The following is a 26,930-nucleotide window of genomic DNA, read 5'->3' as shown; positions in this document are numbered from 1 at the left end:
AAAGTTTTCTAAATATGATAAATATATTTATCACCCCTGTTGCGATTATGTAAATGTTGAGAACTCATTTGAACTTGAACGTGATTTGGCAAACGTTTGCATCCTGTTATTTGTAACCTCCAGTTACTGGGTGCAAAAACCTCTTAGTAACGACATGAGAAACGGTCAAGACCTTTCACTTGGAGAAATAAAGTGATATTCAACTGGCTGTGCATGAGAAGCTTCATTTCACTTAGTGCAAGCCAATAAATGCAACACTGTTTAAATAATATCATTGGGCATCTCATATTAAAAAAGCATCACCCTCTGAACACTGTGTTCACTAACTATTTTTGTTACACTTTCCATACACTAACATACTTCAATTTATCTTTTGGTATAAAAGGATTCCCTTTATTTTCTTCTCTTACACTGCTAGTTCAGTGTAAGGTCAGCGTTGATCTTAAGGCAATGCTGAAATACTAAACTTTAGCTAGCTATGAAAAATGCAAGCGTTACAATCATAACATATTTAGCATGCATGATGATTTTAAGGACAATCTTTTTTTTTTTTTTAATTAAGTTGTATTTATATGTAAATGTCTTATCTTTAAATCTTTAAAAATACTTTAGGTCCACAGCTAGGTGGCAGCTACAAGTGTGTTTACGTCCAGCTCTCTGGTAGCACTTTTGTGAGCGTCCTTTCCAATTTCATCACGACGCTATCGCACTAACACAAAGAAAAATCCACACTTAGTTTCATGTGGCAAAATCTGACTGTTCTGTACACAGCCCAATCCTCACCAAGTTACCTTACATATGCCCTTTCTGGCTTGACCTCAGAACTCCTGCTAAGACCAGTGAGCTCCCAGTCTTCAACGGTGACTGAATAAGCCTGCCCAGGTAATGGGACAGCAGAGGATTTTGCAGTCCCTGTCCCTGCCGAGCTCGTAACTCTGTCTGTGAGCATCCTTAAGCCTGTCTGACAGCTGATAAGGAAAGGTTTATAACTCTGCCATTCCAGATGCTTTACCAGACTCTGCTGTATGAGGAGATGTGAGGATTTGTGACTCACTTTGAGGGGAGGAGGGAGGGGGCTTCTTTGGTCGTCCATTCTGCAAGCCTGTGGTGAGAAAAAGAAAAAATGACAAGGTAGTGATGGCAAGGGTGAAATATCCACACAACCCCCCCACAGATGTACAGACACAAAAAGAGAGACATACTTAGAGCACTACTGATTGTCAAGACCTGCTGAATTTATCATATAGCAGCACACTTCATGACAGTTCTTTGTGACAATAGTTCATGTTTACATAATGCAAGCTCAATCGCCAGATGGGCCATAGAAAGAGGAAGTAAAGAGGAGTGAGATCTTAGAAACCATAGTGGGTAACACAAAAAAAAAGCAGAGGTCAATGAGAATAGGTGCAGTGTTTCCATAAAGCCATAATGCAGATATGTTTAATGATAATTCTACTTGAGGGTCATAAAATACAAAAATATAATTTTCCAACGATTCTATCAAGTCTAATTCTGCTGACTGACAATGCACACAGAAGGGTGAGTAACAAAGCATTTCTGATCAGGGGCCGCTTTGTGTGGAATACCCTCTGGCAAGGTTTGAAATGTATCAAATTTGAAGCACATTTTTCAGAGCACAGAGGAAATATTAAATGGAAATTGAAAATTGCTTTCATTAAATTCATCCTCTGAAAAACTGCTCCAGTGTTCCCATTATTCTCTGACACATATTCTTTTATTGTGGAGGATATGCATCATTACCAATAAAATAATATTCAGCTGTTGCTTGGAACTTTTTGCTCCTGTGCTGTTCAGCTGCTTAGCAACCACTACGAAACATAATTAATGGGGTGTGAGTAGTTTCTTACGAAGGGCTTTAAAAATCAAATGAAAACTAATCCATAAGTTATATTCAGCACTGTTCTTCTTGGTAGCCCTTGAAATTGAACAAGATACAAGTACCTTTTGTTTTTGTGCCTCTGTTAACGTTATATATCTACACTTCTTCAGATGTTATCACAGTTTATTCAGGTTAAAATGGTGTTTTCTGGCATAATTTGATACATTAGTACCAAAGCTAATAGATGAGATTCACACAGACTTTGATCTTCGAAGGAAGATCAGGTACATACGGTAAGAGAAAAATAAGCTATTTTCAGTTTATAGAATATATTCACAATCAAATTAAAGAAAAAGCTGTTATGAGCCAGTTCAAAGAGAAATATCGAGGAAGTCTTAAATTAAATCCACTCTCATATCAAAGTCCTTAGTCAAACTGTGGCACTACTTTTTTATTGGCTTTTTCAAAATCTGCTATTTAGTTTGTATATTTCTGTAATATTTGCAACTCTGGCAACAAAACAAACAAGATATCTGAGAATCCACCTCAGCATAATGAAAAACACAACAGTTCACACATCTGATGATGCAGACAAAACTACCCAGCTGTGAAGAGAAAACACAAAGACTCTGTTCAGCACATAGAGAAGCATAAGGCTTCTGGAAACAGCCTGAAGCCGCACATACCAAGAAGATGGATGAATACATTGGCACACACATAGAAGTGTTACACTAACTGGGTGGCAGGGATGAATGCAAGAGTAGCATGAAAGGCAATGAAAAAAAAAAAGGAGATGAGGGGGGCTCAAAATAGAAGTCCAGGCTGAGTGAAATTCTGAGTATCCAATTTGATTAAAGCCTGTGAGAGAAAGCACGGACAAGTTAGGCAGTTAGTACAAATGGCTGAGCCAGGGGACCACTTATAGTACCTGCATCCTCTCGATCATGGCAAACAGGTCCGAGGCCTGGGAGAGAGAGTTGACAAAAATCCAAAAAGGGACATGGGTTTGATAATCTGTAGAGCTGTATTGATATGCTTTCCCTGTGGCCTTCCGTCTTACTTCTCTGCTTGGTGAAAAAGCTGTGTATTCTCTGGACACAAGGCTTCCTAATGAAATTTCACTCTGATGGTTCTCCTCAGCTTATTTCCTATCCCACTTGACGCTGATCACAATAAGGCTCAATTCACCAGGATAGCTCTTCAAATTGTTCCTCCATGTTTCAAGACAAACGCACTGTAAACAAAGAACTCTTAAGGGGAAATGAGCCTCAAAGCTCCATGGTGCTTCTCTTTGTTGCTAAAGCCAACAGCTCATCTGACTATATGCAACAGCCAAATTAACTGGAGGACATTCTGATTTTGTTGTCTGAGGCACACAGTCCCATTAACGTGTGACTGGGACACATTTCAGACTACAACTTATTAGGTAATAGGCAAATATAGATATTTAGCAACTGTGCTGTTTGTGTGCTGTGATAGAACTACTGCTCAGGATTTTCATCACAGTACAAATCCACCATTCCCTGCTAAAGAGCTTAAGTGTTTTGCCCCATGTTTTGCCCAATTAGCAGAGGCACCAGTGGAGGTTAAAGTCAAAGAAAATACCCTTAGGCGTGCACCTTTCATCTGCAGAGGCCACATTAAGGATTTTAGCAGCTCCACCTTGTGATGAAGGAGGATCGCACCAGCCCTGACAACTAGGGTGCGTCCTCTGTTCACCATGTAACACACATGGACTGCAGTGCCAGGCTGATGTTTCCACACGACGGCTTAAATTTACTAAGAGGCGCTGCAGGCCTTCCAAAAACACATATGCACACATTGCCAGTGGAGAGCATATGCATGCATAACCACATTTTCACATGCACCAAAATATTCTTTTTGACAAATACATAATTGTATCTTTGTCCCCAAACACAAATACCCACACATCTGACTCTGACCTATGTAAAGCCAAAGGTGCAGCCTCAGTATATTGCAATAAATAAGCCATGCCTTGTGATAATCTTTGAGATGCTTCTCCTTAACTGCAAAACAAAGATCAACAAACATTGTGCTGTGCCAACCAGATTATCTGGTGAACCAGCAAGACTCCACAGAAACCACATTAGTGTTGAATCGTTCCTGAGAGAGAAAGGAGGCATGTTCTCCTGTACTGTGGAGGCACTCTGTTTGAACAGAGATTATGAACCACATTTTGGAGTTTCTCACGCTCATAGCAGGACATTCAAATTGTGTTGTACATCTTATTTTCAAAAGAAAAAGTTCATTCTTCCTGCTTCTGGCTAAAATCTAAAAAGAGTGCAGAACACTTCATTAATCTATGCAGTGACCATTAAAATCATCTAGTGATTTTACAACATCAAACACACTCTCTATATTTTTCTGTCCCTGAGCTACCAGAAATGAAAAGATCCTTCACCTACAGCAAATGAAAAATACTCACATCACTGAAGCATCGTGTCTTGAGAAAAGGTTTACGAGGTGGACTGCTAAGAAGTCCATTCAGTAAGGCAGTCTTAGCTATCCTGAGCTCAGTCATCATTCCACAAGTACGGATGCAGGCGAGCTGACAAGATTGAAGGTGTTGATGTAACCGTTGGCCACACAGAGAAAGGCGAGATTGACAATGACACTTGACACTCACGATCACTCAGCCAGTAAACTTGGAGAGAAAACTTGATAGCTGTCCATCAGCATCCATACATCTATGCTTTAAAGTGAGAGCATGTGCTGTAATGTGAGAACATCATCTTCTCCCTTGCTTCCTCTTTTAAAAACACCCCCGCCCCAACAGCCACCACCCTTCCAAGTGACACACACAGCTGTTCTGTAGAAAGTAGGACGAAGGAGGAACAATGTTGGTCCCCTCCCAGTGCAACTATCTCCTTTTTCTAATGCAATCACACACATTCACATGTGAACACCAAAAACGTTCCACTTCTCTTTTTGTGATATCGCATTATTAAACTATTCTGTTCCTCTTTTCTTTTATCTCATTTTCTCACGTCTTCCTCGCTGAGACATTTCTGCTATGAAAACAAGTCAGCATTATCATTTATTTGACATCCATAATTAAAGATATCTAATAATTAAAAAAGTTTCATAGCATGTATTTGCAAAACACATTTTGAGAAGAGGGCTAGTCATACATGGAGGGCTGCTATAGAATGAAAATACTGATGCTTCCATTTTTGTACCAGCACTCACGTTATTTCAACACTTTCCATGTTAAGAAATCTTTTTACACTCATTTCTCACAATATAAAGTAGCCTAAAAATAAGTTAATAAAGGACTGGTTCACCCAAGGGAGCTTTGCATGGAAATGCATCGGCTACTTTTCACTGTATCATGTCCTTTTGAAGAAAACATCACTGTGAAAGCTCTATGTGCTCTCACTTTCACCAGGGGAAATATTGTATGTGAAAAAAGGCAAGAAGCCCAATTCCCTGCATGGGCAGATACCAAAGCATGATGGAAGACTCTGCACCTCTGAACATCATCCGTGCATATAAAGAATGAGTATGATATGAGAGCACATGTGGAAGTGAGAGATAGAGAAGGAAAGGAGAGTTAAAAAAGACAAGGGAAGCGCAGTGGCATGAAAAAGGAGAGGTTGTTCTGCCTAAGCCTTTCATTTAAAAATTCTTCCAATATCAGATATCAACACATATCTACTTTCTTTTTTATTAAAAATTAAAGAAAAAAATCAGCGCGCTTTCATGAGGATAGATTCCACCCATATAGGATGGACCTAAGAGTAGGTTCAGCAGTTTTCATTTGGCAATAGAAGAAAAACACACCTAGCAGTCTGCATTGACTTCTTTTGAGGACAATTGATGGGATTTTGCATAAAAAGAAGAGGTAACATAGTCTTAACAAAAAGCGCACAAAAGAAATAACTTTCAATGAATACTGCACCAGAGTAGGTCTGCCACTAAAACACCATCTCATTCTGAGGTCACATTTCATTAGCGGTGAGCTATATACTTGGGTCTAGACTGACTTTAGCTGAATACTAAACTGGTATCTGAGAACATTTATAGACTAAATCTGACTACTAATTGCACACTTGCATAGGGAATAAGAACAACTGTTACATTGTAGCGAATGAGTGGGAGATATTAATTAGTATTCAGATTCACACAATGAGCACTGCTGTTGCATGAGTTGTAAAGCATACTGATTGTGAGGATGAGTTGCTTATTGCAGTATTTCAGCTTAAACAGCTGGAAAAGTCAACACTGCAGCTTCCAAAATCAAGCAGGATTCTACAGCAGTGTGTGCAGAGATCTAAAAGAACAACAGGTGCTGAAAAACACAAAGACTAACAAACACACAAGTGAATGGAATCACTGGTGACTTGGCTGGACTTTCAGACTTCATGACACTCAGTCTTTTGAGCTACTCATGTTTCTTCTTCTGTGTCTGTTGAGACAATGAGGAGCCTCTGCAGTGAAAGTACCATCACTGTGCTACACATCATTTTTCCCTGAGTTGATTACCAGCTATTACAATGTGTGTGTGTGTGTGCGTGCGTGCGTACGTGTGTGTGTATGAGTCTGTATGCCAAAGAAAGAGAGATATGACTGCATGAATAATTCAACAAATTCATAGACTGACTTGACTGAGTCAAAGTACTGTATGCTTGTGTTTGAATAGATATGGTAGTCATTAACAACCATGACTCACACATTCCAGATCTTTCTCCTCAGTCTGTAAGTGGAACAATAAAGTTTTGACTCCAGGACTTCATTAAGTTTTCACAAGCAGAGCTCCATTTGAATTTTCACAGACAAATCAACAATGATGTGTTTCCAAAGCAACATCCCCACGCCTACTCATTCCCCGTCTCTCCATTAATGCTCTGTGGTTAAGTTGCATCCTCAAAGGCATATGCCGGTGGAAAATGAAAAACTAGACTTCAAAGACAGTCAATCAATGGGCACAGTAGCCTTTTGTTTCAGCCAGAGAAATCCATTGGGGTGCATTCATTTGCCTTGGCTGCACAGACTACCCTGACCTTGCTGTGGCCACTGGGGCCCGGGGGACACAAGTGGAGTTGGCACAAATGACCCCTTCCACCCCATCAACACCTCAGATAAGCTGGTTGCCACAGAGGATAAGGTCTACAGAACTGAGGCAAATATTCTGAATGCTGAAGCAGATCTCCTCCAGTAAAATACAACAACAGTCAGTTCAGAGAAAGATGTCCAGTTAAACTCCTGCAGTTTGATGAAACTCTGTTTGGCATTTGCACATGTAATCCAATTTGATCACTAACTGCTTTGTCAAGACCTGAAGAAAGTAAAAACCTAAACATCCAACTTTTCAATGTTCCTGTTGATGTACTTGAGAAATCTCGCAGTTCCATAACATTGTCAGACATACAATGGACAGTAAAAAAGCTCAGAATTATTCTGACTCTCTCGTCACAAATCAACTGAGCTGGAGTTTTAGAGATTTGTCAGTGTTATCCTTGCAGAAGCTAATGTAGCCTGTAGCAATTCATTACCATTTATTCTAAAGAAAGGTACAGAGTGAGTGATACTGGAGTGTCCAAGATGAAAGATGACCAAAGTTACCGTGACATTGGTTTTGTTAGCAGAAACCTTGTTTTTATGACATGTCCTCAAGCTGTTAGTATGACTGCGTAGGCACAAGAAGTGTGAAAAAAAAAAAACGAGAAGGGTTTGCAGCTATGCGTCAGAGCCTAAAGTTAGCAGGCTTTAGTTGATATCATTCATCATACATTCATATCAAACTTCACGCAGTATCCAAGTTTATTTGATCTGAGTGGTTCAGTGCGGCTTTCTATTGAACTTTTAGGATTGCTTGAATCTCACCCCAAGATTTTTCACTTTTAAACTTGAGTTTACATCAAGTGACAGCACCTGAGGTGATGTATCACGCAGATCCCTGTGGAGCTTTTTTTTTTTCTCACCTGTGCAATAGTACGATGCAAGACCTGTGAAATGACTTGGACATGTAAAGTCAGAGGTGTTGATTGAATATTGGAATACCCAATCATAATCTAACTTGAAACAGGACTCCTGTATTTTATGGTAGGGTAGCCCTAACCCTGGTCACGTTTGTCTCAAAAAAGAAGATAAAGAGGGCGACAACAAAATGCTGAACTTTAGGTGGTGTTATCACATGGCTATACAGACACTTTTCAAATACAGTTTATGCTCTAATCACATTTCTGCAGCACTGCGAGACTCAATAAAGTGTTTGATCTGCATAAGGTAGAAGTATAGTATAGCCTAACACTACATATCCAGGCTGATAAGACAAGTAGTGTCTCAGTAGCTACTGATCACACTACTGCATCAAACTAAAAGATCACAGCAGCACCATTCAGAAAATTATATTCACAGTAAAGAAGTTCATGTGATGTATTCTCTGAATTTTTCTGATTCAAGCTTTGATCTCTGAATTTGGCTTTTTTAGCACTGAACCCAATGTTCTTATATTTATAAGCACATTGCTGAATAAATTTAAAAGCTTTTAGCTTCAAATACTTTCCACAGCAATAAAACCACAAAGCCTCAGTACCTTAATTAAGCTCATGGGTTTAAAAGCCCTATTGTGTACAATCAATGACCTTATGAGCAACTGTACTGTAAAAACATCTTCTCACTACAGACACATTATTCCCTTTGGCACTTCATTTTGGACATAAACCTTCAAGTGTAGCAATTTCATTGCTTTGCATATGAATTGGTGTATCAATAAAATGATTAGGTGTGCAATTTGATACAAGAAAATGCTACGAATAAAGGAGACAATCTCACATTAAACTGATGTAGTCATGCTTCTAATATATGACTCTCCATATGTAGTCATATTAGCTCACTGCAATTTGTGACAGACATAAATAGCTGTCTCTCAAATGGTATACTGAAGACAGGAACAACTGCTGCATATCTATACTTGTCCTATAAGCCTGTGACAAAGGGCAGACTTTTCTGTCGGGCGCCAAAACATCCTGGCAAAGTGAGCTACCGCAGAGGGGGCATCAGAGGCCTTTCACCTGGGGGTAACATTTGAAGTCTATGATGAGCCAGAAAAAGAGAGGAAACCAGTGGGGGATTAAAATGAACAGATGGAATGAGGCTAAGGACTTCCAACTCTATTTTAATGTAACTACTTAACTGGACTGTGTCATCATCAATGCCAAATAATGACCCACTGCTTCAAAGGCTGGAGTTATTCTATGGGATTAATACTGGTAAATGTCGTAATATTTTATTCTTCAACTATTTACTTCCAAAAAAAATAGTGAATTTTAAGGGGTACTACTTGTAGCCAAAAGACATAATCAAATAAGCATGTTGTGCACAGGGACACTCCATGTGAGACTGCAGGCTACAAATAATCCACACTACTTGTGTTAATCAAATAAAATCAACTGTGTGAAGTTTAGCAAAAGATTATTTAAGCAGATGATGCTGCATACATATTTACTCCGATTAATTTTCTGTGTGTGTGTTTTCACCGTTTGCAGGTCAGCCTGTCAAGACTTTGACACAACCTTTGTGAGCCAATCATCTCGACTGCTGTCAAACTTCAAAGCTCTTCCTTTGTCTGCTGCTGTCAGCTGTCACAGCAGTGTCAGCCTGACGCAACCATCTCCACCCTGTTGATCTCCAGTTTCATCAGAGGCAGCTGTCCTCTGAATGAGTTCAGTTACCTTGCTCCACATTACATCTTTCCTGAACTTTACTCAAGCTCTATATTTTCTAAATACCTCTGCAAAATGTTCACAATTACTCGTGAGAAATGTCCATTATATGTTACAAAAATGATTTTAAGGGATATATTGTAATATATTGTTATTAATATATATATGTTCTTTGAAATCTATCGTTGGTTTGGTGTTCTTGTGGCTTTTTTTTTTAACAGTAGATCATATACCATTATATCATCAGCTGTATCCTCTAACACTGGCTGGGTATGGATTTTATTAGAAAAGCTGATATCTACTCTGCACAGTGAAAGAGAGCTTTTTACTATACACTATAGCAGGAAATATACAGACACAAAAAAGTGGAGTAACAAAGGAGATAGTAATCATAGTTATTTTCATCATCCAAGTTCCTGATGCCAAAGATCCAGTGTGTGGGACTGTAGTGACAGCGAGTGGCTCAAATTTTAAGTTGCAACTAAGTCCAACTACAGTAACTGTGAAACACTCAAAACATCTGGTCAAGAGTCAGTCTTTGCTTTGTCCTCTCTGGGCTACTATTTTGACAAAAAAAATGCAACTTGATAAAAGAGCAATTTGTAGCATTTCTTATATAAATGGCTAATTCTAAGGAAAGACATCTAATTATTTTCATGCGATTCTACACGAATGAATACATGGATATGAAAACTGTACAGTGCTTCTGCCAGCAATTTGCCTCCACACTCTAGAACTTTAGAGCTGTTGTAGGCAGTGGGGGTCAGTGGGCCAAAATCCCCCCAAAAGACAGGCAGCTTTAATGGAGGAATTTTGTAAATCAAGTGGTCTCAGATGCCACTAAGACTCTGCACAACCTCTCAGCACTGTCTTCAAGCTTTATATAAGACAGCCTGTTATTGGATGACTTGGGCCGGTCACAGTTCTTTTTAGACTTGATCACATCAGGCAGAAAAAGGAGCAAATTAGCCTCTGCAAAGAGTGGCAAAAGATGGAAGAATTTATTTAAAAAAGGAATCACCTCCAGGACCAGGCCAGTCTCACTCAAAAATGCTTAAAAGGGGCGGTCGGTGGCGTAGCGGGTTAAGCAGCCGCCCCATGTACAGAGGCTACAGTCCTCACTGCAGCTGGCCCCGGTTCGAGTCCCGCACCAGACAGCCCTGTGCTGCATGTCTTCCCCATCTCTCTGCCCCCTGCTTCCTGCCTCTCTCCAACTGTCTATCCACTAAAGGCATAAAAAGCCCCCCCCACAAAAAAAAAAATGCTTAAAACACACAATTGTCCATTGGTCAAAAATGTAGGAGTTTCACAATCCATCGTTGCATATACAGTGCCTTGCGAAAGTATTGGGCCCCCTTGAACTTTTCAACCTTTTGCCATATTTCAGGCTTCAAACATAAAGATATAAATTTAAAATTGTTTGTGAAAAATAACAAGTAGGACACAATCGTGAAGTGCAATTAAATTTATTGGATGTGTCAAACTTTTTTAACAAATAAAAAACTGAAAAGTGGGGCGTGCAATATTATTCAGCCCCCTTGCGTTAATACTTTGTAGTGCCGCCTTTTGCTGCAATTACAGCTGCAAGTTGCTTGGGGTATGTCTCTATCAGTTTTGCACATTGAGAGACTGAAATTCTTGCCCATTCTTCCTTGCAAAACAGCTCGAGCTCAGTGAGGTTGGATGGAGAGCGTTTGTGAACAGCAGTCTTCAGCTCCTTCCACAGATTCTCGATTGGATTCAGGTCTGGACTTTGACTTGGCCATTCCAACACCTAGATACGTTTATTTGTGAACCATTCCATTGTAGATTTGGCTTTATGTTTTGGATCATTGTCTTGTTGGAAGATAAATCTCCGTCCCAGTCTCAGGTCTCTTGCAGACTCCAACAGGTTTTCTTCCAGAATGGTCCTGTATTTGGCCCCATCCATCTTCCCATCAATTTTGACCATCTTCCCTGTCCCTGCTGACAAAAAGCCGGCCCAAACCATGATGCTGCCACCACCATGTTTGACAGTGGGGATGGTGTGTTCAGGGTGATGAGCTGTGTTGCTTTTACGCCAAACATATCGTTTTGCATTGTGGCCAAACAGTTGGATTTTGGTTTCATCTGACCAGAGCACCTTCTTCCACATGTTTGGTGTGTCTCCCAGGTGGCTTGTGGCAAACTTTAAACAACACTTTTTATGGATATCTTTGAGAAATGGCTTTCTTCTTACCACTCTTCCATAAAGGCCAGATTTGTGCAGTGTACGTATGATTGTTGTCCTATGGACAGACTCTCCCACCTCAGCTGTAGATCTCTGCAGTTCATCCAGAGTGATCATGGGCCTCTTGGCTGCATCTCTCAGTCTTCTCCTTGTTCCAGATGAAAGTTTAGAGGGACGGCCGGGTCTTGGTAGATTTGCAGTGGTCTGATACTCCTTTCATTTCAATATGATTGCTTGCACAGTGCTCCTTGGGATGTTTAAAGCTTGGGCTTTAAACTTCTCCACAACAGTATCTCAGACCTGCCTGGTGTGTTCCTTGGTGTTCATGATGCTCTCTGCGCTTTGAACAGAACCCTGAGACTATCACAGAGCAGCTGCATTTCTACGGAGACTTGATTACACACAGGTGGATTCTATTTATCATCATCAGTCATTTGGGACAACATTGGATCATTCAGAGATCCTCACTGAACTTCTGGAGTGAGTTTGCTGCACTGAAAGTAAAGGGGCCGAATAATATTGCACGCCCCACTTTTCAGTTTTGTATTTGTTAAAAAAGTTTTACATCCAATAAATTTCAATCTACTTCACGATTATGTCCCACTTGTTGTTGATTCTTCACAAAAAATAAAATTTTATATCTTTATGTTTGAAGTCTGAAATATGGCAAGAGGTTGAAAAGTTCAAGGGGGCCGAATACTTTCACAAGGCACTGTAGTAAGGTTGTAATGTATCATCTAGGCTGTTGTTTTCTGTTGGTTAGCATTCATGTGACACAATGGGAAACACAACATAGAAATATCAAAGTGTGTACGCCATGACTATTTAGACTTTGTGACTGTCTAACCATGTGCTTTGTAACAAACAGACCTAATCATTAACATTAATTCTAACCATCTACTTTTACTGTCTAATCCCAACCATTTCCTGGTGAGAGTACACAGAGAAGAAAGGAATGTCGAGTGGGACAGGAGAAGAAAAATGCAATGACAGCTGAAAACATTGTGCAGGATGAATGTCAAAATAGAAATCTCTGGCATGTAAGTGTTCAGTGTCACAGGGACCTCTCTTTCCTTCTTATGATTATTAAAAGCAAAATAAACACAGCAAGATGTAGAAGTGGATGTGATCACTTGGAACAGGTACGGAGATGTAGGACATCAACATGCTGGCAAATCAAAACTCAAACTGCATCTAGGAAATATATTAATAAAAAAGGACGTAATATTCTGTCCTGAGATGGGGTTGCTAGGGGAATGGGGTTGAAGACCCACTTTGTAAGTACGTATTATGCATGCGCATATATTCCACTGTTGGAGAAGCTTTAGAAAGAAAGGGAACCTGGAGTAGCTGGAAGAACTTCAAGATAGGAGTTATATTTTAAAATTGTGGTGCTTTTATTGTGTTTTCTGTTAAAGGTTTCTGTTTACTTTTTTAATCTTAGGCATGTAAAAATCCCCAGTGTCACATCTTTTTCGAGGTAGTTTTTTTGGCAACATCTTCGAAAACAAAATAAAACCTGAATAAAGAAGAGAAAATCAGCAGGTCAAAGGCTTGCATTACCTTTGAAAGTGAGGACAGAGGAAATCGAGGGAGGGAGTTTGCATGTGAGGGCTCTACTTCATCAGAGATACGAGGAATCCTTCCATCTTGTTTCCTGTGTGTCAGAGAGAATGAAAGGCCGGGAACAAGGAAAGAGAAAGACACATTACTGACAGTCTTGAGTTCAAATTCCTACTGAAGCAATAAGGTCATGGTGATAAGTGACTCATGCCACCAAAGCACGAAAAGAGTGCTATTATTACGACATAGTGTATGTCGTTATTGAGAAGTAAAACAAAATGTCCTTTTTTTGTGTAAAGTTTTTGCCTTTTAGCAACTATGCAGCTGAAGATGATGAGGTGAGTGAAATTACTGGCAACGCTGTGAAACAGCAGCAATCAGGAGAACTGCATAGAGGAGGAAAAAGTGCAGCAACGAGGAAGAATAAAGTGAAAATTGATACAAAGCAGAAGAAAGGACTCTCAGCTTTCATCTCCTCACCTGCTCCCCTCTCCACTTTTTCTCTGCAACTCTCAGCCCCCCTGTCCTCTCTGTATGATTTGAGTGAATTACCAGTCTGACTAGAATTCTGGTCACAGCATATTACTTCACACTTCGTCTCACACAACAGTCAGTTGCTAGAGCTGGCAGCCCGTCTGTGCATGCATCCTGTTCACAAACCTGCAGCAAAGGGCATTTTCTACTACTGCTTTGGAACAAAAGAAACACAGAACAACAGCACAAGCTCATTTCTTGTTGAAATGGAGTGAAACTTGGTGGAGAGGTGTGCACTCACATTGACATATTTGCTTCATTCTGCCATTTTGATTTAAACCACAATGGTTTTAGGGTGGCAAATCTGGAATAAGATCCTTTACAGAATGATCTCTTCTCTGCAACACAGTTCATTTCTAGATATTTGAGCTCTCCCTATTGGAAAACTCTTGTTTACTACGGCATGAGGAGAATCTATAAGCCTGTGTAAACAGAGATGCACTCTCATGACAACAGGCTGCTGACCTGGAGTGAGGTTGTTGCCTCTGATCTCTGCTGAATTCAGGAAAATGACTGAAAGAGGCTGATAGATCCATTCGGAACCATCCTCAGCTTCTCAGAACTGTCACACTTCAATTGTGTGAACTTTTCCCTCTGATATACTGCAGCTGGAACACAATCAAAATATGATGTTGAATACTGCTCTGAGTCAACAGTGAAAAAAGGGCTTACTGCATGGGTTGAGTGAGATCTCTGCCTCAACTTGAGTGACAGCTTTTTATCTGTCTCGTGGAGCAACATTAAGCCCTTGGGCTTATTAAAGTTTATATTTAACGACACGTACGTGATTATTATTTTTTAAAAAAAGAAAGTTTTTCTTTATGTTTGTTTACAAGGGTTTTATTACTAGGGTTGGTAGAGATCTTCAGAGATCACCATGAATGAATCGGCATGTCGTTTTTGTAGCTTCGCAGCAACTTTGCTGACGATGTCACACAAAGTGTTGGCCGGTAACATGGGTGAATTCAATTCAATTCATTTTTATTTATATAGCGCCAAATACAACAAATGTCATCTCAAGGCACTTAGATAGTAAGTCCAATTCAAGCCAATTGGAATTCAATTAATTAATAATAATCATAATTCATAAAATAATCCAATTCGTTCATATAGAGCCAATTCAAAAACAATTTCCTAGCTAAGAAAACCAACAGATTGCACTGAAAACTTTTTGTTTTGAACTAGCCAACAGTTCAACATCCAGGGTGCAGAAATGTGACCAGGATTACACCATCTGTTGTTAACAAGCACTGCACTCCCTCCTCCTTCACTTTTACTCCCTGTCTGCAGTCTCTGTCTGCCTGTAGAGGTGTTAGAGTTGTTCCTGCCGCAAGGTCTCAGTGAAACAAATATTGGCTTTCGGATTTCCTGCTCTGCATCCATAACATCTCTGCTTCAACTCAACTGGATTTGTGGTCTTGTTCCAAGCATTACTTGGACTTTGGAAAGCTCAATATCATGCTCCAACATGCAAACAATTTCCCCATTGAAATGCTTATGCATCATAACAGCACAACATCCAAAGTAGCATAGATAAATGTTTAAGTTAAGAATCTGCGTTTTCACAGAAGTTCAGTAGAAAATCCCACGAAGATGCAATCAAGGGTAAATCGTTTTGAGAGGTGACAAACATGCTTATTCTAACAATCAGTATTCATCATCAAATGCCAAAATCCAGACTAAGGACCAAACGATAGACACGGAGAAGCAGCTTTTAGCTGTTATGCTGCTCACAACTGGAACAAACTACCAGCAGAACTGAAATCAGCCACAATTGTAAGCACTTTTAAATCAAGGTTAAAAACATTTCTCTTTCAGTGTGCGTATGGTTGAGTTTATGTCTTTTTTTTTCCCCTCTTCTTTGATTGCTTTTAACTGTGTTTTTAATTTTTATTCTTTTTTTTTCTCTTTAAATTGCTGCTTTATGCTGTTCTTATAAATGCCTTGTCTTTATGTAAAGAACATTGAGTTGCCTGTGGTATGAAATGCACTATATAAATAAAAATGCCTTGCCTTGCCTATGTGATTTTGTTGTGTCTAAAATCCAGGCTGGGATATTCAGTTATTTATCTGCTGCTCAAAAGTCAGAGTTGCACTGGTGCAGTCAAGGCCGGATTAACTATATGGGCCTGCGGCACAGTGCCTTAAATGGTTACACTTGACATGAATATTCATATAAAATTCATTATTAAAACTAATGTGATAAGAACAGCAACGATATATCATAATTCTGAGCAATAGTGGCCTAATGTGAACATTAACCCCCCTCCCTCAACCTGTCAGTTGAGCCAGTCCACCTATGGTGAAATGTATCATGTTTTTTAAAAAACGCGGTAAAAATAAAAAAATAAACGGATAGACATCGCGGGGGGGGTGTAAAAAATAAAAATTCTTCAAAATAATTCCTTCGTTAATAATTGGTCACACAGAACTTTATTGTATTAACCCATAAGAACCCAGACCCAATCTACTTAAATGAAAATTAAGGGGGTTATAACGCAGACTAAATAGACCACATAGAACCCATTTAAGATTTTTTTTTCCAAAATACCACCCCCCACTGTCAGAGATCTGTAATGTGACATATATATGTCACATTGGGAGTTAAGAACCTGGATAATTTCTCCATCAAGGAAAATTATGGGGGACGTAAGGATGTGTGACACCTGATTTTCACATCTTCATTGTAAACAAATTAATAACATAGCTAATTACACTGGTTGGACTGTTCAGCTGTTTCAGACTGATACCTCCGGTTCAGGCTGCTCCTCATCCTCAACACGCACGTCTCTTTTTCAATCGCGGAAAAGATTTTTCAATACTCATCTGGATTGAAGCAGCAAACATTCAGTGTAAGAGTTTTAAAAAACTACTTTATTTGATTCACAGCTGCTAGTGTTTTGACCTCGACAACCCAACTACATTTTTTTTTTTTTTTATGGCAAACTTGCGTCTAGTTAACTTTATAAAGAAGGCGTAATCGCTTGTTTGCTATGGGTCGGGGCGGGACATCCCAACATTGTATTCAAAATATAAAATATTTTTATAGGACTTTTTAATGTGTGATTTTATGAAGGTGCACGTGATACCAACCTTTCGTGGTTTCGTGGGGGGGGGGGTTTAGTGCCCAGGGGCACCACATTGACTTAATACGGCCCTGGGTGCAGTAAATGTGAAGAGAGCACAAAGAGAACAACCAGGGCTAACATAAAGTCCAACCCCGGAAACATTTATCTAGCCAAGTAAAAAAAGACTAGACTAGTACTGTTCAGTGCCAAGCTGCCCACTCATCATCCCAAGAGAAAGGTTTATGCTTCAGTTACATTTGAGTAACTATTTAATCACTCTGCTATGATGGTGCAAACTGAAAAAGAGAAAAAGCAAAGCAGAAAGAAACAAATCGCGCTCTGAATTTTTTTCTCCTCTGCTGGACAAAACACACTTCACATACTAAAGGTTCTGAAAGATCAATGATCATTTGTTTTAGACTGATTCTATTGTTAACGGCACAAATTTCTGTTGTTTGTTTGCCTAAAACATTCATCTCGCAGTTAGTCTCATCTTTTTTCACTGTGCAACAGACAAAGTTTACAGCTTCTCCTTCTTTTTTTCTCCACACTGAGCTTGATTCCTTGTTACAGCAGCAGCTGTATGAATGTGTGTGTCACCGAGCAACAGCATTCCCCCCGAATCAGTGAAACACAAACTAGAAATTTGCAGCATTAATGCTTGAGGAGACTTTTTTCTTTTTTTCTTGTTACTCTATGACCTCCAGTTGCCAAAGTACATGAGATCATGCTGTATAAAATCATATATGCAAAGATGTACGATGGAAAGCAAGTATGGACATTAAGGTTATGGATGAAACATTCTTCTTAACTTCTTTAATAAGATGAATAGGTCATTTTTTTGTTTTGTACGACATTAAAGAGAATCAAAAGAAACAAACACACTCAAAAATGTTTGACAAACAAGGATATTTGAGCTCTTAGCTAACTTTTACCAAAGCCTGAAACCTGAATTAGCTGGTGGGGGCTATGGCTTGTTCACAAATATTATGATGTAAGTTTTAAAACCATCTCCCCTATTATAGAGAGCATGGGCTCCTATGAGCAGTTGTGTGTGAAAATCTGAAAGTGTAACCGATGCCTCCAGAGCAAAAGAAGGCTATAAGAAGACAACTCTTATTCCTTTTCTTACTTTGAAACATAATGATGAAATGGAAGGAAGAAGGATTGATGGATGTCAAGTAATGATCAGGAAAACCAAGAGGATTGTTTGCAGAATTGCTTGAAAGATAAATCAAAACCCTTATCTGGCTTCAAAAGACTGAATGAAGACTAAGCAGATTCTGGAGTAGTGGCACGTTATTCTACTGTAGGACAACAGGACAAATATGACATTCATGAAAGAGTCATCAGATGGAAGCCTTTCTTAGGCCCTGTATACAAAATTAAGCATCTGAAGATGACAACTGAGCATCTTAAACAGCCTGATGCATTTTGGAAACCAATCCTGTGGACTGTTGGGTGCAATGTTTTTTTTTTTAAAAGAAGCTCCTCTCTGACATAAATCAATCGACTGACTAATATAGCAGTGCATGCAAGACCCTAAACTGACTATTGACTAAACTTTTGCATGTCATGATATAGATTATACTGATTAATTACATCAACTGACTGGCATGTGTCTGCTCAGATTAACCTTAATTTCATTTAAAAATTTCCTCTGCAGAGGGCCGTGAGTATAGCCTAGGCGAAAGTCGACTGTTGATTCCGTCAAACAGTCTGGAAAAACCTAAGAGGAATCCGTTCCCATGGAGGGTGGGACCTTACTCAGCAACTTAAATTCATTGGAGTTCCCTTAACCAATCAGTAATGTTTAGAAATGACGTAGGTTATGCGCCGAGGTTCATGCTTACTCTCGCGAGGCTCTAGCTCGTGAATCACGCTTCCCACATCCGCTTTCATTATCAAACTTTTCCCAAAGCCAGTTGGAAGGAGAGCTACGACATCCTTGCCACTAACAAAATTGACGAGGCATTCTCCTCTTGCTCTTGTTTTAATTGTGTAATGCTCTCCAGAGTTGAGACAACTTCATGGATAGCTTCTAGCGTCTCTTCTTCCGTCGCCATGTTTATTTCCGCTGCGGTTGAACTACAATTACATGGACTACAATGGACTCCGCACATGAGTTCTGCGTCACCACTCGCAACTGTTTGCTGATTGGCAAAACACTGAGCGAACCGAGGTAGGGGGATTGGGCCAGACTATGTGCGGAGCCAAAATCTTTGGGCGGATGTACGTGGGATGGCGTCGCCAGGCTACCGTGAGTACAGGACACAGGTCAATGTTTATCTAATGTTTATTGCAGATTCTCATTTTGAACATGCTGACAATGTTAAAAGTAAAAATAACACATTCTAGAGAGTTTGCATGATGAAAGTCAGAAAATAAATCTACAACACCAGGGACTTTCAAGCCCTTTTCTTGATAATCCCCTGATTTTATGTTCATTCCTAACAGTAGAGGTTTTTCTAAAATGAACTCAAGACTTTCTGAAACTAAATCCACCAATTAATCCGGTGTTTACCAGCAGGAGTCTCAAAAGACTGCTGGGGTCATGAGCTCTGAAAATAATTTCCACTCAGCATGCAAGCTGCACAGAACCCACAAATACCAATGAGTTCTACAAAGAGGATTTAAAACATACATTTGAGAAGTTTGGATTGGTACAGTAGTATGTTACTGGAAACATAAAGCATTCAAGGTGTGGGTAAACTTCTCAATCTGATATTCATTCATTATCATATTCATGATATGATTATGAATATTCATTATCTTAGGAGGCATCCATTGTAATCTTTGGTTGAGGACTACAGCTGCCACGTCCGCCATGTTTGCCTTGCTGACTTAAAGTAAGGGCTTGAAGTATTTTCAGAAAGTTAAGAGATGACCATAGGAGAAATAGTTTTTATTTCAGGAAATAGGTACAATTTGTTTCTACAATAATTTTTATACACTACTGGAAATATCTTATCACGAAGCAATATTGGGGAATATTACTAAGATTTTACCAAGGTACTATGTTTTTTTATACTTTTACACTAAGCTTCCTTGTTTTTATGCAATATACTTCTGTCATTCACTTCAGTCATTCTGTATTCAAAATAGTTCCTGCATGTTTGCAATTTTCCTCACCTTTATATCAAAACTGTGTTTCTGCACTCAGCACTTAAAGGATTGTTCTGTGGGCACACAAAATTTCTCCTCTTGGAGTTTTAGCTTTCAGATTGCTGTCAAAAGTCTTCCTGTCAATAGAGTGGCAGATGTGATGGTGACCATGGAAGGAAGCCAAAGTACCTACACAGAAAGGTTGGGAGGTGATGGTGCTATCCACCAAACCATTGTGCAGTCCTTACATTAATTCGGTTGAATTAAGTTCAATCCAGTCAATGATGTTGTTGATACTATTATTTGCATGTCCGCATTTAAGAGTTGAAAAATATACAGCAAAAGTGAGCTGCTAATACAAAGAACACAGAACTTTTGCGGTCAAGTGTACATGCCATTACATAAATATTCAATTTATGTAACAGCAAGAGAACTGGAAATTATTACACACATTTAGGTGCTCATAACTATTCTGCTTTTGTTAAGTGTGGGGTGGAAATATACCTTATACAATCGTACAACTTTATGTAATTTGTGACCTTTATGTTGATGTCAGTATACTTTTCTAGAAAAGAGCAGTATTATGATCTTATATGCACTTACTTTCCCTGTTGGTGGGGGGGCAATTTTGGCAAGTGATTGCTGAAGCCAGCTAACCAGTAACAGTCTAGAGGGAATGCAGTGAAGTAGAATGAGAGCAGCCTTAAGGTGGTGGTAACATTTCCATCATATCTGGTACTTTATTGGCTGGCAAACTTTTTACAAGGTTGTTTCACAGCAATTGGAGGGTGAAAAGGGACGTTTCTTAAGTGCACAGAAGCAGACTGAGCGCAAAGAGAAAGGCTCAAACTGGAGAGCAGGACATTTGTAGAAGCAGCAGGGAATCTAAGTACAAATTTAGTTTTGATGTGGAGCGGAAAATACTAGCAAGGCATGCGAACAGGAAATCTTACAGAAAGTAGTACAATATCTGAGCATTGAAAAAAAAGGAAGCCTACTCTTAATTCAAACATTTATCTTGCAAAAAATGAGTAAATGTACTCAGGTTAAAGTGAGACCTAACAGCATGTGGCAGTATAAAAAGAAATATTCTGTTTTCCGCCAAATAACTGAATTTGTAAAAATCAAAATCCTCATCTGAGGGGCTCCTCAACCATATTCAGCAATCCACAATGGCTCCTCTAACAAACACCGTTAATCTAATCCAATATTGTAGCTGCATGTCCAAGTGAATGATGCAATGGATTATTTAACAAGAGTTGGCCATTGGCACTGAGAGAAGACTCATACGTCATCTGGTCAAGTGACGTTATGATGGGGTTAACCTTGTCTATTAAAGCTTACCAAAGCAAGGTTGAGCAGACTAGTTGTCTTCAGTGAGAAGACCTCAGGCCTTTGAATTAATAATGAGATCAGAAGTACGATCCATTGCTTTGTAACTATGCCCCTAATGAGCAATGATTTATGCATGACAACAGTAGAAGAGCAAACTTTAAAGTTATCTAAAGGCTTCATAAAGATCAAGCTTTGCTTAATTCTGTTAAATCCAACTGATGACAGGAAGGACAGATTAGGCAGTGATTCCTTTATCATATTCCAACCAGGGACAACCTTTAAACACCTTCATAATATTATGAAAGTCCCCTTCATATCACCCAAACATCTCTAACTGGATAAAACATGAAACAATGTAAACTTGGCATAAGGTATCTGGTGATATAGTTGCTGCTGGTGCATCCTCTGGGTTCAGCAGAGTACAAACTGGGTCTCACTGTAGATCTGGATTGTTCCAATTAATCAGGTGGATGCTTGATCAGATTTGATCAAATTTGGTTTGCGTAATTTCCATTGCTCACTGAGCCATTCCTGAGCAAACTGGTGGTCATTTAAAGTTCTAACCCTGGAGGAGTGTTCCTTATCTACAAAACTGTTCATGTGGGTGGTACATATCAAAGTCGTATACAGTTCAATGCCTGGGCTGGTTTCAGAACATTGCATTGTAATAAGATGAACAATGTTATTCACTTAACCTATCAGTGGTTTCAAAGATAGAGGTCAGATGACATACATCTTTTCTATTGCACAAGGATGTCCTTAAGTTTAAGGGGTCTTTATGTGATAAAGAAGGAGTATTTTGCCAGTCCTAAATGAGGTTACCATCTTCATCCAGCTCCTCTAATGATGTCACTAAAGGACGGATTCTGGAGTCACTCCAAAAAGACTGAATTGAAAAATTTACTTTGGCAGAGCACAAACTTTGCAGACACACTGGCACATTTTCTGTTTGATGATTATTGAAATATCAGGCAAAGTATTCTAAAATGTGTCCAAGCCCTAAAAAAACAGCATGCTATTTTATAATTCATTATCTATGGAGCGGATTCAAATTTAATTCAGGAGCATTGCTTATCAATTTTTTGCTCTTGGCTTAAATCCCTGGGATAAATTAATGCAGGGCAAAAACGACATTTGAATCATATTTTCTCTTTAAGAGTAATGTCTTACTTGAAGCATCTTTTTTTCTACCAGCACCACACGTACATTGGCTCACATGCACTGCACACACACACACACATACACACACACACTTTACAAAAGAGACAAGTACATATAAACCCCCTAAGCTTTGCAGGTCCACTTAGCAGAGAGCAACTAATCTAATCAACTATAGCAGCTAATGCACAGTGAAAGCAGTCATTTACTCGAGATGCAAGTCGACTACTTCCTGTATGGACAAGAGAAAAAGGAGGAGAAAGACATACGGAGAAAGTTCAGCCTTTAGAGTAGCAAGCAGCAGGATGAAGAGATCAGGGCAGTTCAATGAGAGTTGTGAATCAGGCAGAATCTTTTTAGCTGCATCTATTTTGCAAGTTTCTCCATTTATTTTTCCAGCCTTGTCTTGAATTCAGCTCAATTCATCTATCTCTCAACAGTTTATTCAAAGGCAGCAAACTGTTATCTTTCTCCATGCTTACCTGTCTTTAGTCCTACCTCATTTGCAGCTCAGCCTCCTCTCCTCATCAACTTGGTGCTCCTCTATGTATTACTCCCACCGTGCGTCTGGCTCAGTCTCTCTATCCTCCAACACCTACTGTCGGAGATCAGCCTCTGTCAGATGATGCCGAGTGCAGCCCTCCCTCTCCTTCTTCCACTCCCTGTTTTCCTCTTTCCCTCTCTCACCCTCTCCTCACAGATATGTATTAACTCTCCTGTCTGTTTTATATCAAAGCGAGGGCAAACACTCTCTTCTATCTGTCGCTCTCTCTCTCTCTCGCAAAGACTGCCCTCTGTTTCCATCTCCGCCTCCCCTCTTCTCTCTTGATCTGTTTATGACGGAGAGCTGCACATCCAAGCTTAGCGTTTGTTTCAGCGAGTGCGCTTGTTAATAACAGACTTTGCTCATTCGATAGGACAAAATTCTGCAGCCAAATATTTGGTTGAAAGCACTTTCCAAAAAAAAAAAAAGACATAACCTCATCTGCAAGCGACACCAGATTTCTCAGTCCTATAATCAGGCTCACTCCGACAGCTTGTTTCAACAATAAAACCCCTCCTGCACGAATGAGCCAAACCACCCCATTGTCTATTTGACACATTAGTGGCAAGTACTGAGCTGAAAGGCTCTCAAATGCTGCAGAAATTTTAGCACACTGACACATAATGGAGAAAATCACTTGCTCAGTTCGCAGAGGAATAAGCATAGGTCTGTGTTCTCCAGTGTATTACTTTGTAATCACACTTTCCTCTTTGGTGAGAAGCTAGATCCTCATGCATCAACATGTATAAGTCAGTCAAATATATTGTGTGTTTACGTACAATCACAACAACAACAACAACTTGCATACAAAATTTTAATCTCTCTGCACCAACAGTATCAATTAAAAAAAGTACATATAACTATGGTTATAAATCAGTTTATCAGCCTAGATCCACTGCAATCCAGTCATAATATGCAAATGAACATAACACAGACGAGCAGACTTTCAAATCCATAAGAGTAGTTGGTCTTCTCAGATGAAAGTAGTTATTCAGAATACTTCAGTGAATTTTAAAAGATTTCTTTCTGTAATTCACCCTTCCAAAACTCTTTGTCTATTTATACAAATCCATCACGCATATGCAGGACTCAATACAGAAAAATATACACGTAATAAATGGCCCATTGCCTCACCAAACCTGCTCCACCTTTTGAGAGACCGGAGTACCTCAAGCTCTTCCTCTTCCTGCGTCTCTGCACTGAAGCATTACATCTGATGACACATTTTGCTGCTAGCTACAGTTACTATTGTAGTTTTACTCCTGTACTGATGTGCAGTAAATGTATTGGTGGTAGTATTAATCGATCAGCGAGGCTGCCAGCCTGGAGCAAACACAAAAGTAGATGTGAGCCAAGGCTTGCAGTAGCCTGTTGGTTATCCACACCCATGTGTGTATAATGTTACAGGTTGCCCAGAGGTAGCTTACGCACCCACACCAACACACAAGGGTGTGACAATGAAAGGTACACACAAAGCCTTCTTTCTTTTACCCTGGATAACCTACATTGTGGTTGTCCACCACAATTCCCAGGTAAGCTGCTCTACAGGTCACCCAAGAAAGATACCCCAAGGTTTATAGGAATCAGGTGAGCTGAGCTCCGACAGGCAGAGAAAGGGTGCAAAGCATGCAGGTTAAGTACAGTCAACACTTTTCCCTGGCTTCCTTAACCCCCTGGGCTGCCAGTGGGGTGGAGCAGATGATGAGAGAGGAAATTTAGCTTATGCGGTACAGAATAAATGTTAGTAGAATCAGGTCAAATGAGGGTTGTCTAAACAAATTATCTGTATCTTTTTCCAATGCGGGTACATAGGAAATCAGATTTGTCATGTTAATCATACAGTATGCAATTCCAGGAGCAAATGTATGTGGGTCATGTTGAGACTTCTGATTTTTTTTCCCGTTTCTCATTTGATTAGTTTCATTCCCCTCTCTGTCTCTCACTGACTGTCTGCTTCCCTCTCTGTTCACACTCCTCTCCCGAGGCAGCCTGACTAAATTTAACATTTAAACACCATCAAACTACAGAGAATACTCCTTCAGCCTGCATCGCTACCGCCTGGATTTTCCAGCCTGTTTCTGGAAAAATGGGAATGTAATGTACATGTAAATTTTGATTTATCAAATCTCCAACACAATATTTAATACTGAAAATAGAACAAACACAACATGTCAAATATTGACAGAAAAATATATTTTTTAGAAAATATATGAAGCAAGAATGAGAGAATGTTTCTCTTTGAAGACTACATTATCTGCATTCTTTGGCTCCAAAACACTCACAGAGTGTTGCCAAAGGTCTTCTGTATTTGTCACATTTAGCAGCACAAGTTACAAACTGCACCCACATTAATAGGTCCTTTCTAACCTAAAACTACCGCAGAGCAAGTGTAAGATTGGCCAGATTTGTGTCTCCTCTGAGGCTTGCAATATGAAGCAGGATTAGTGGCTTAAGTGGGATGACTTCTTGTTCAACTCCAGATTTTTAGCATCACAAAGGCAGTTCACTGCTTACTGGGTTATAACGGTATTTTATGTAAATCAATTTTGAGATCAGAGATCAACACGTTGCATTGCCTCCCATAAAAACAATACTTTTTTTAAACTATTAAATGAAAAGAGACACAATGACAGTGAGCACCCCCTCTCCAGGGAAATACAGATCTAAAGCAAAGCCTGGGTTCTGAGCTAAATATAATAAAGCATTTGTTTTTCTTTATTGAGGTGATTGAACTGAGAAAGATTTCCTTGTTTCTACAAAAGTAAAAGAGTGTTGGGTTTATCAAACACACCGCACTGCTTCAAAATATGTCTGAATGTTACATTAATAGTAACATTCTTGTAAAATGTTTTAAAATCCCTGTACAAACGAGACTTTATTTAGCACTTTACAGCCTGGATGAGATAGAAAATGTGTTTGTGTTAAAAAAAAATAAAAATCAGCCAACTCCTACTGGTTTAGCTTTTTATCATGTTTGTTCTTCATGTGGAGCAAAGAGTATTGAAAAAGTCAAAGTTGAGTTAAAGAGCTTTATTATCATTTATACCACAAAACTAAAACACATTACAGAATTAAACTGAATCTACAGTAACAAACAAATAGAGGCGCAAAATGACACAAACTAAGCCTAAAAGACCAACTGTGACAACAATTTCTTGCAAGACCTAAGTTGTACCTGAAAAAATACATCTGAGACACATTAAAAATCAGATCTACTCATGCTTTAATGATGGTGTAGTCATATTATGCTATTATTATTTCATCTTTCTTTTTTAACATCTTTGGTTCTGGCTTTGGCCTCAGCAGGTGCGTTGCTTGCTATCTGTGTTACTTTCTATATGAACATGGTTTTGTTAGAAACATCATTTCTAATATCATTAGAAATAACGGCTTCAGTTTCATGACTGTGATTTGGAATGTGACAGATAAAAACACCCCATTCTCATGATTGAGCTTCTCATGAAGTGACACAACTTGGATTGTCTTAGTGAGCTAATAACCAGCATCATAAAATCATTGTGAAGATACCCTGGATATGTTTAACCTGCTCATACAGCTATAAAAGGTACTGCTGTCCCAATTTTTATTTATTTGATTTTTTTTTAATTCAACATGAGCTACTCTTTTTCAGAATCAGAAATCAGAATTCGTTTTTATTGCCATTGTTAGTGAACAGTGTTCACTAACTAGGAATTTGCTGCGGCGTAAGGTGCAAACATGTAACAGGGATATAATGATAAAAAATAAAGAATAAAAATATATGAATACAAAATGTACAAGGTGCGTACAACAATACACAGTAACCAATATACAGAGCAACAACAGTGCAGTTTCATTAGTGCAATTTTAATGATGGTAAAGTGACTGGGGCAGGTTATGAACAACA

At 39.2% G+C, this 26,930-nt stretch overlaps 1 protein-coding gene across 9 annotated transcripts in view; it reads right to left on the bottom strand.

The window, feature by feature from the left end:
• The window catches only part of rap1gapb (RAP1 GTPase activating protein b), a 128,192-nt gene that overhangs the window by 28,820 nt on the left and 72,442 nt on the right, over window positions 1–26,930 (bottom strand). For 5 of the 9 annotated variants that reach the window (XM_075461643.1, XM_075461634.1, XM_075461636.1 and 2 more), the window contains exons 3-4: window positions 13,301–13,394; window positions 1,055–1,102 (exon numbers count right to left, since the gene is read on the bottom strand). In XM_075461643.1, the coding sequence (XP_075317758.1) occupies window positions 1,055–1,093 (39 nt within the window). In that variant the 5' untranslated portion in view covers window positions 1,094–1,102; window positions 13,301–13,394. Of the gene's footprint in view, window positions 1–1,054; window positions 1,103–2,768; window positions 2,811–13,300; window positions 13,395–22,982; window positions 23,404–24,178; window positions 24,360–26,930 lie in introns of those variants that run through there. The other 4 variants (XM_075461638.1, XM_075461642.1, XM_075461635.1 and 1 more) reach the window with 3 other exon arrangements.

This window comes from Odontesthes bonariensis, chromosome 3, assembly GCF_027942865.1.
Source record: "Odontesthes bonariensis isolate fOdoBon6 chromosome 3, fOdoBon6.hap1, whole genome shotgun sequence".
NCBI lineage: Eukaryota > Metazoa > Chordata > Actinopteri > Atheriniformes > Atherinopsidae > Odontesthes > Odontesthes bonariensis.
This window is presented reverse-complemented; position numbering and strand designations above follow the sequence as displayed.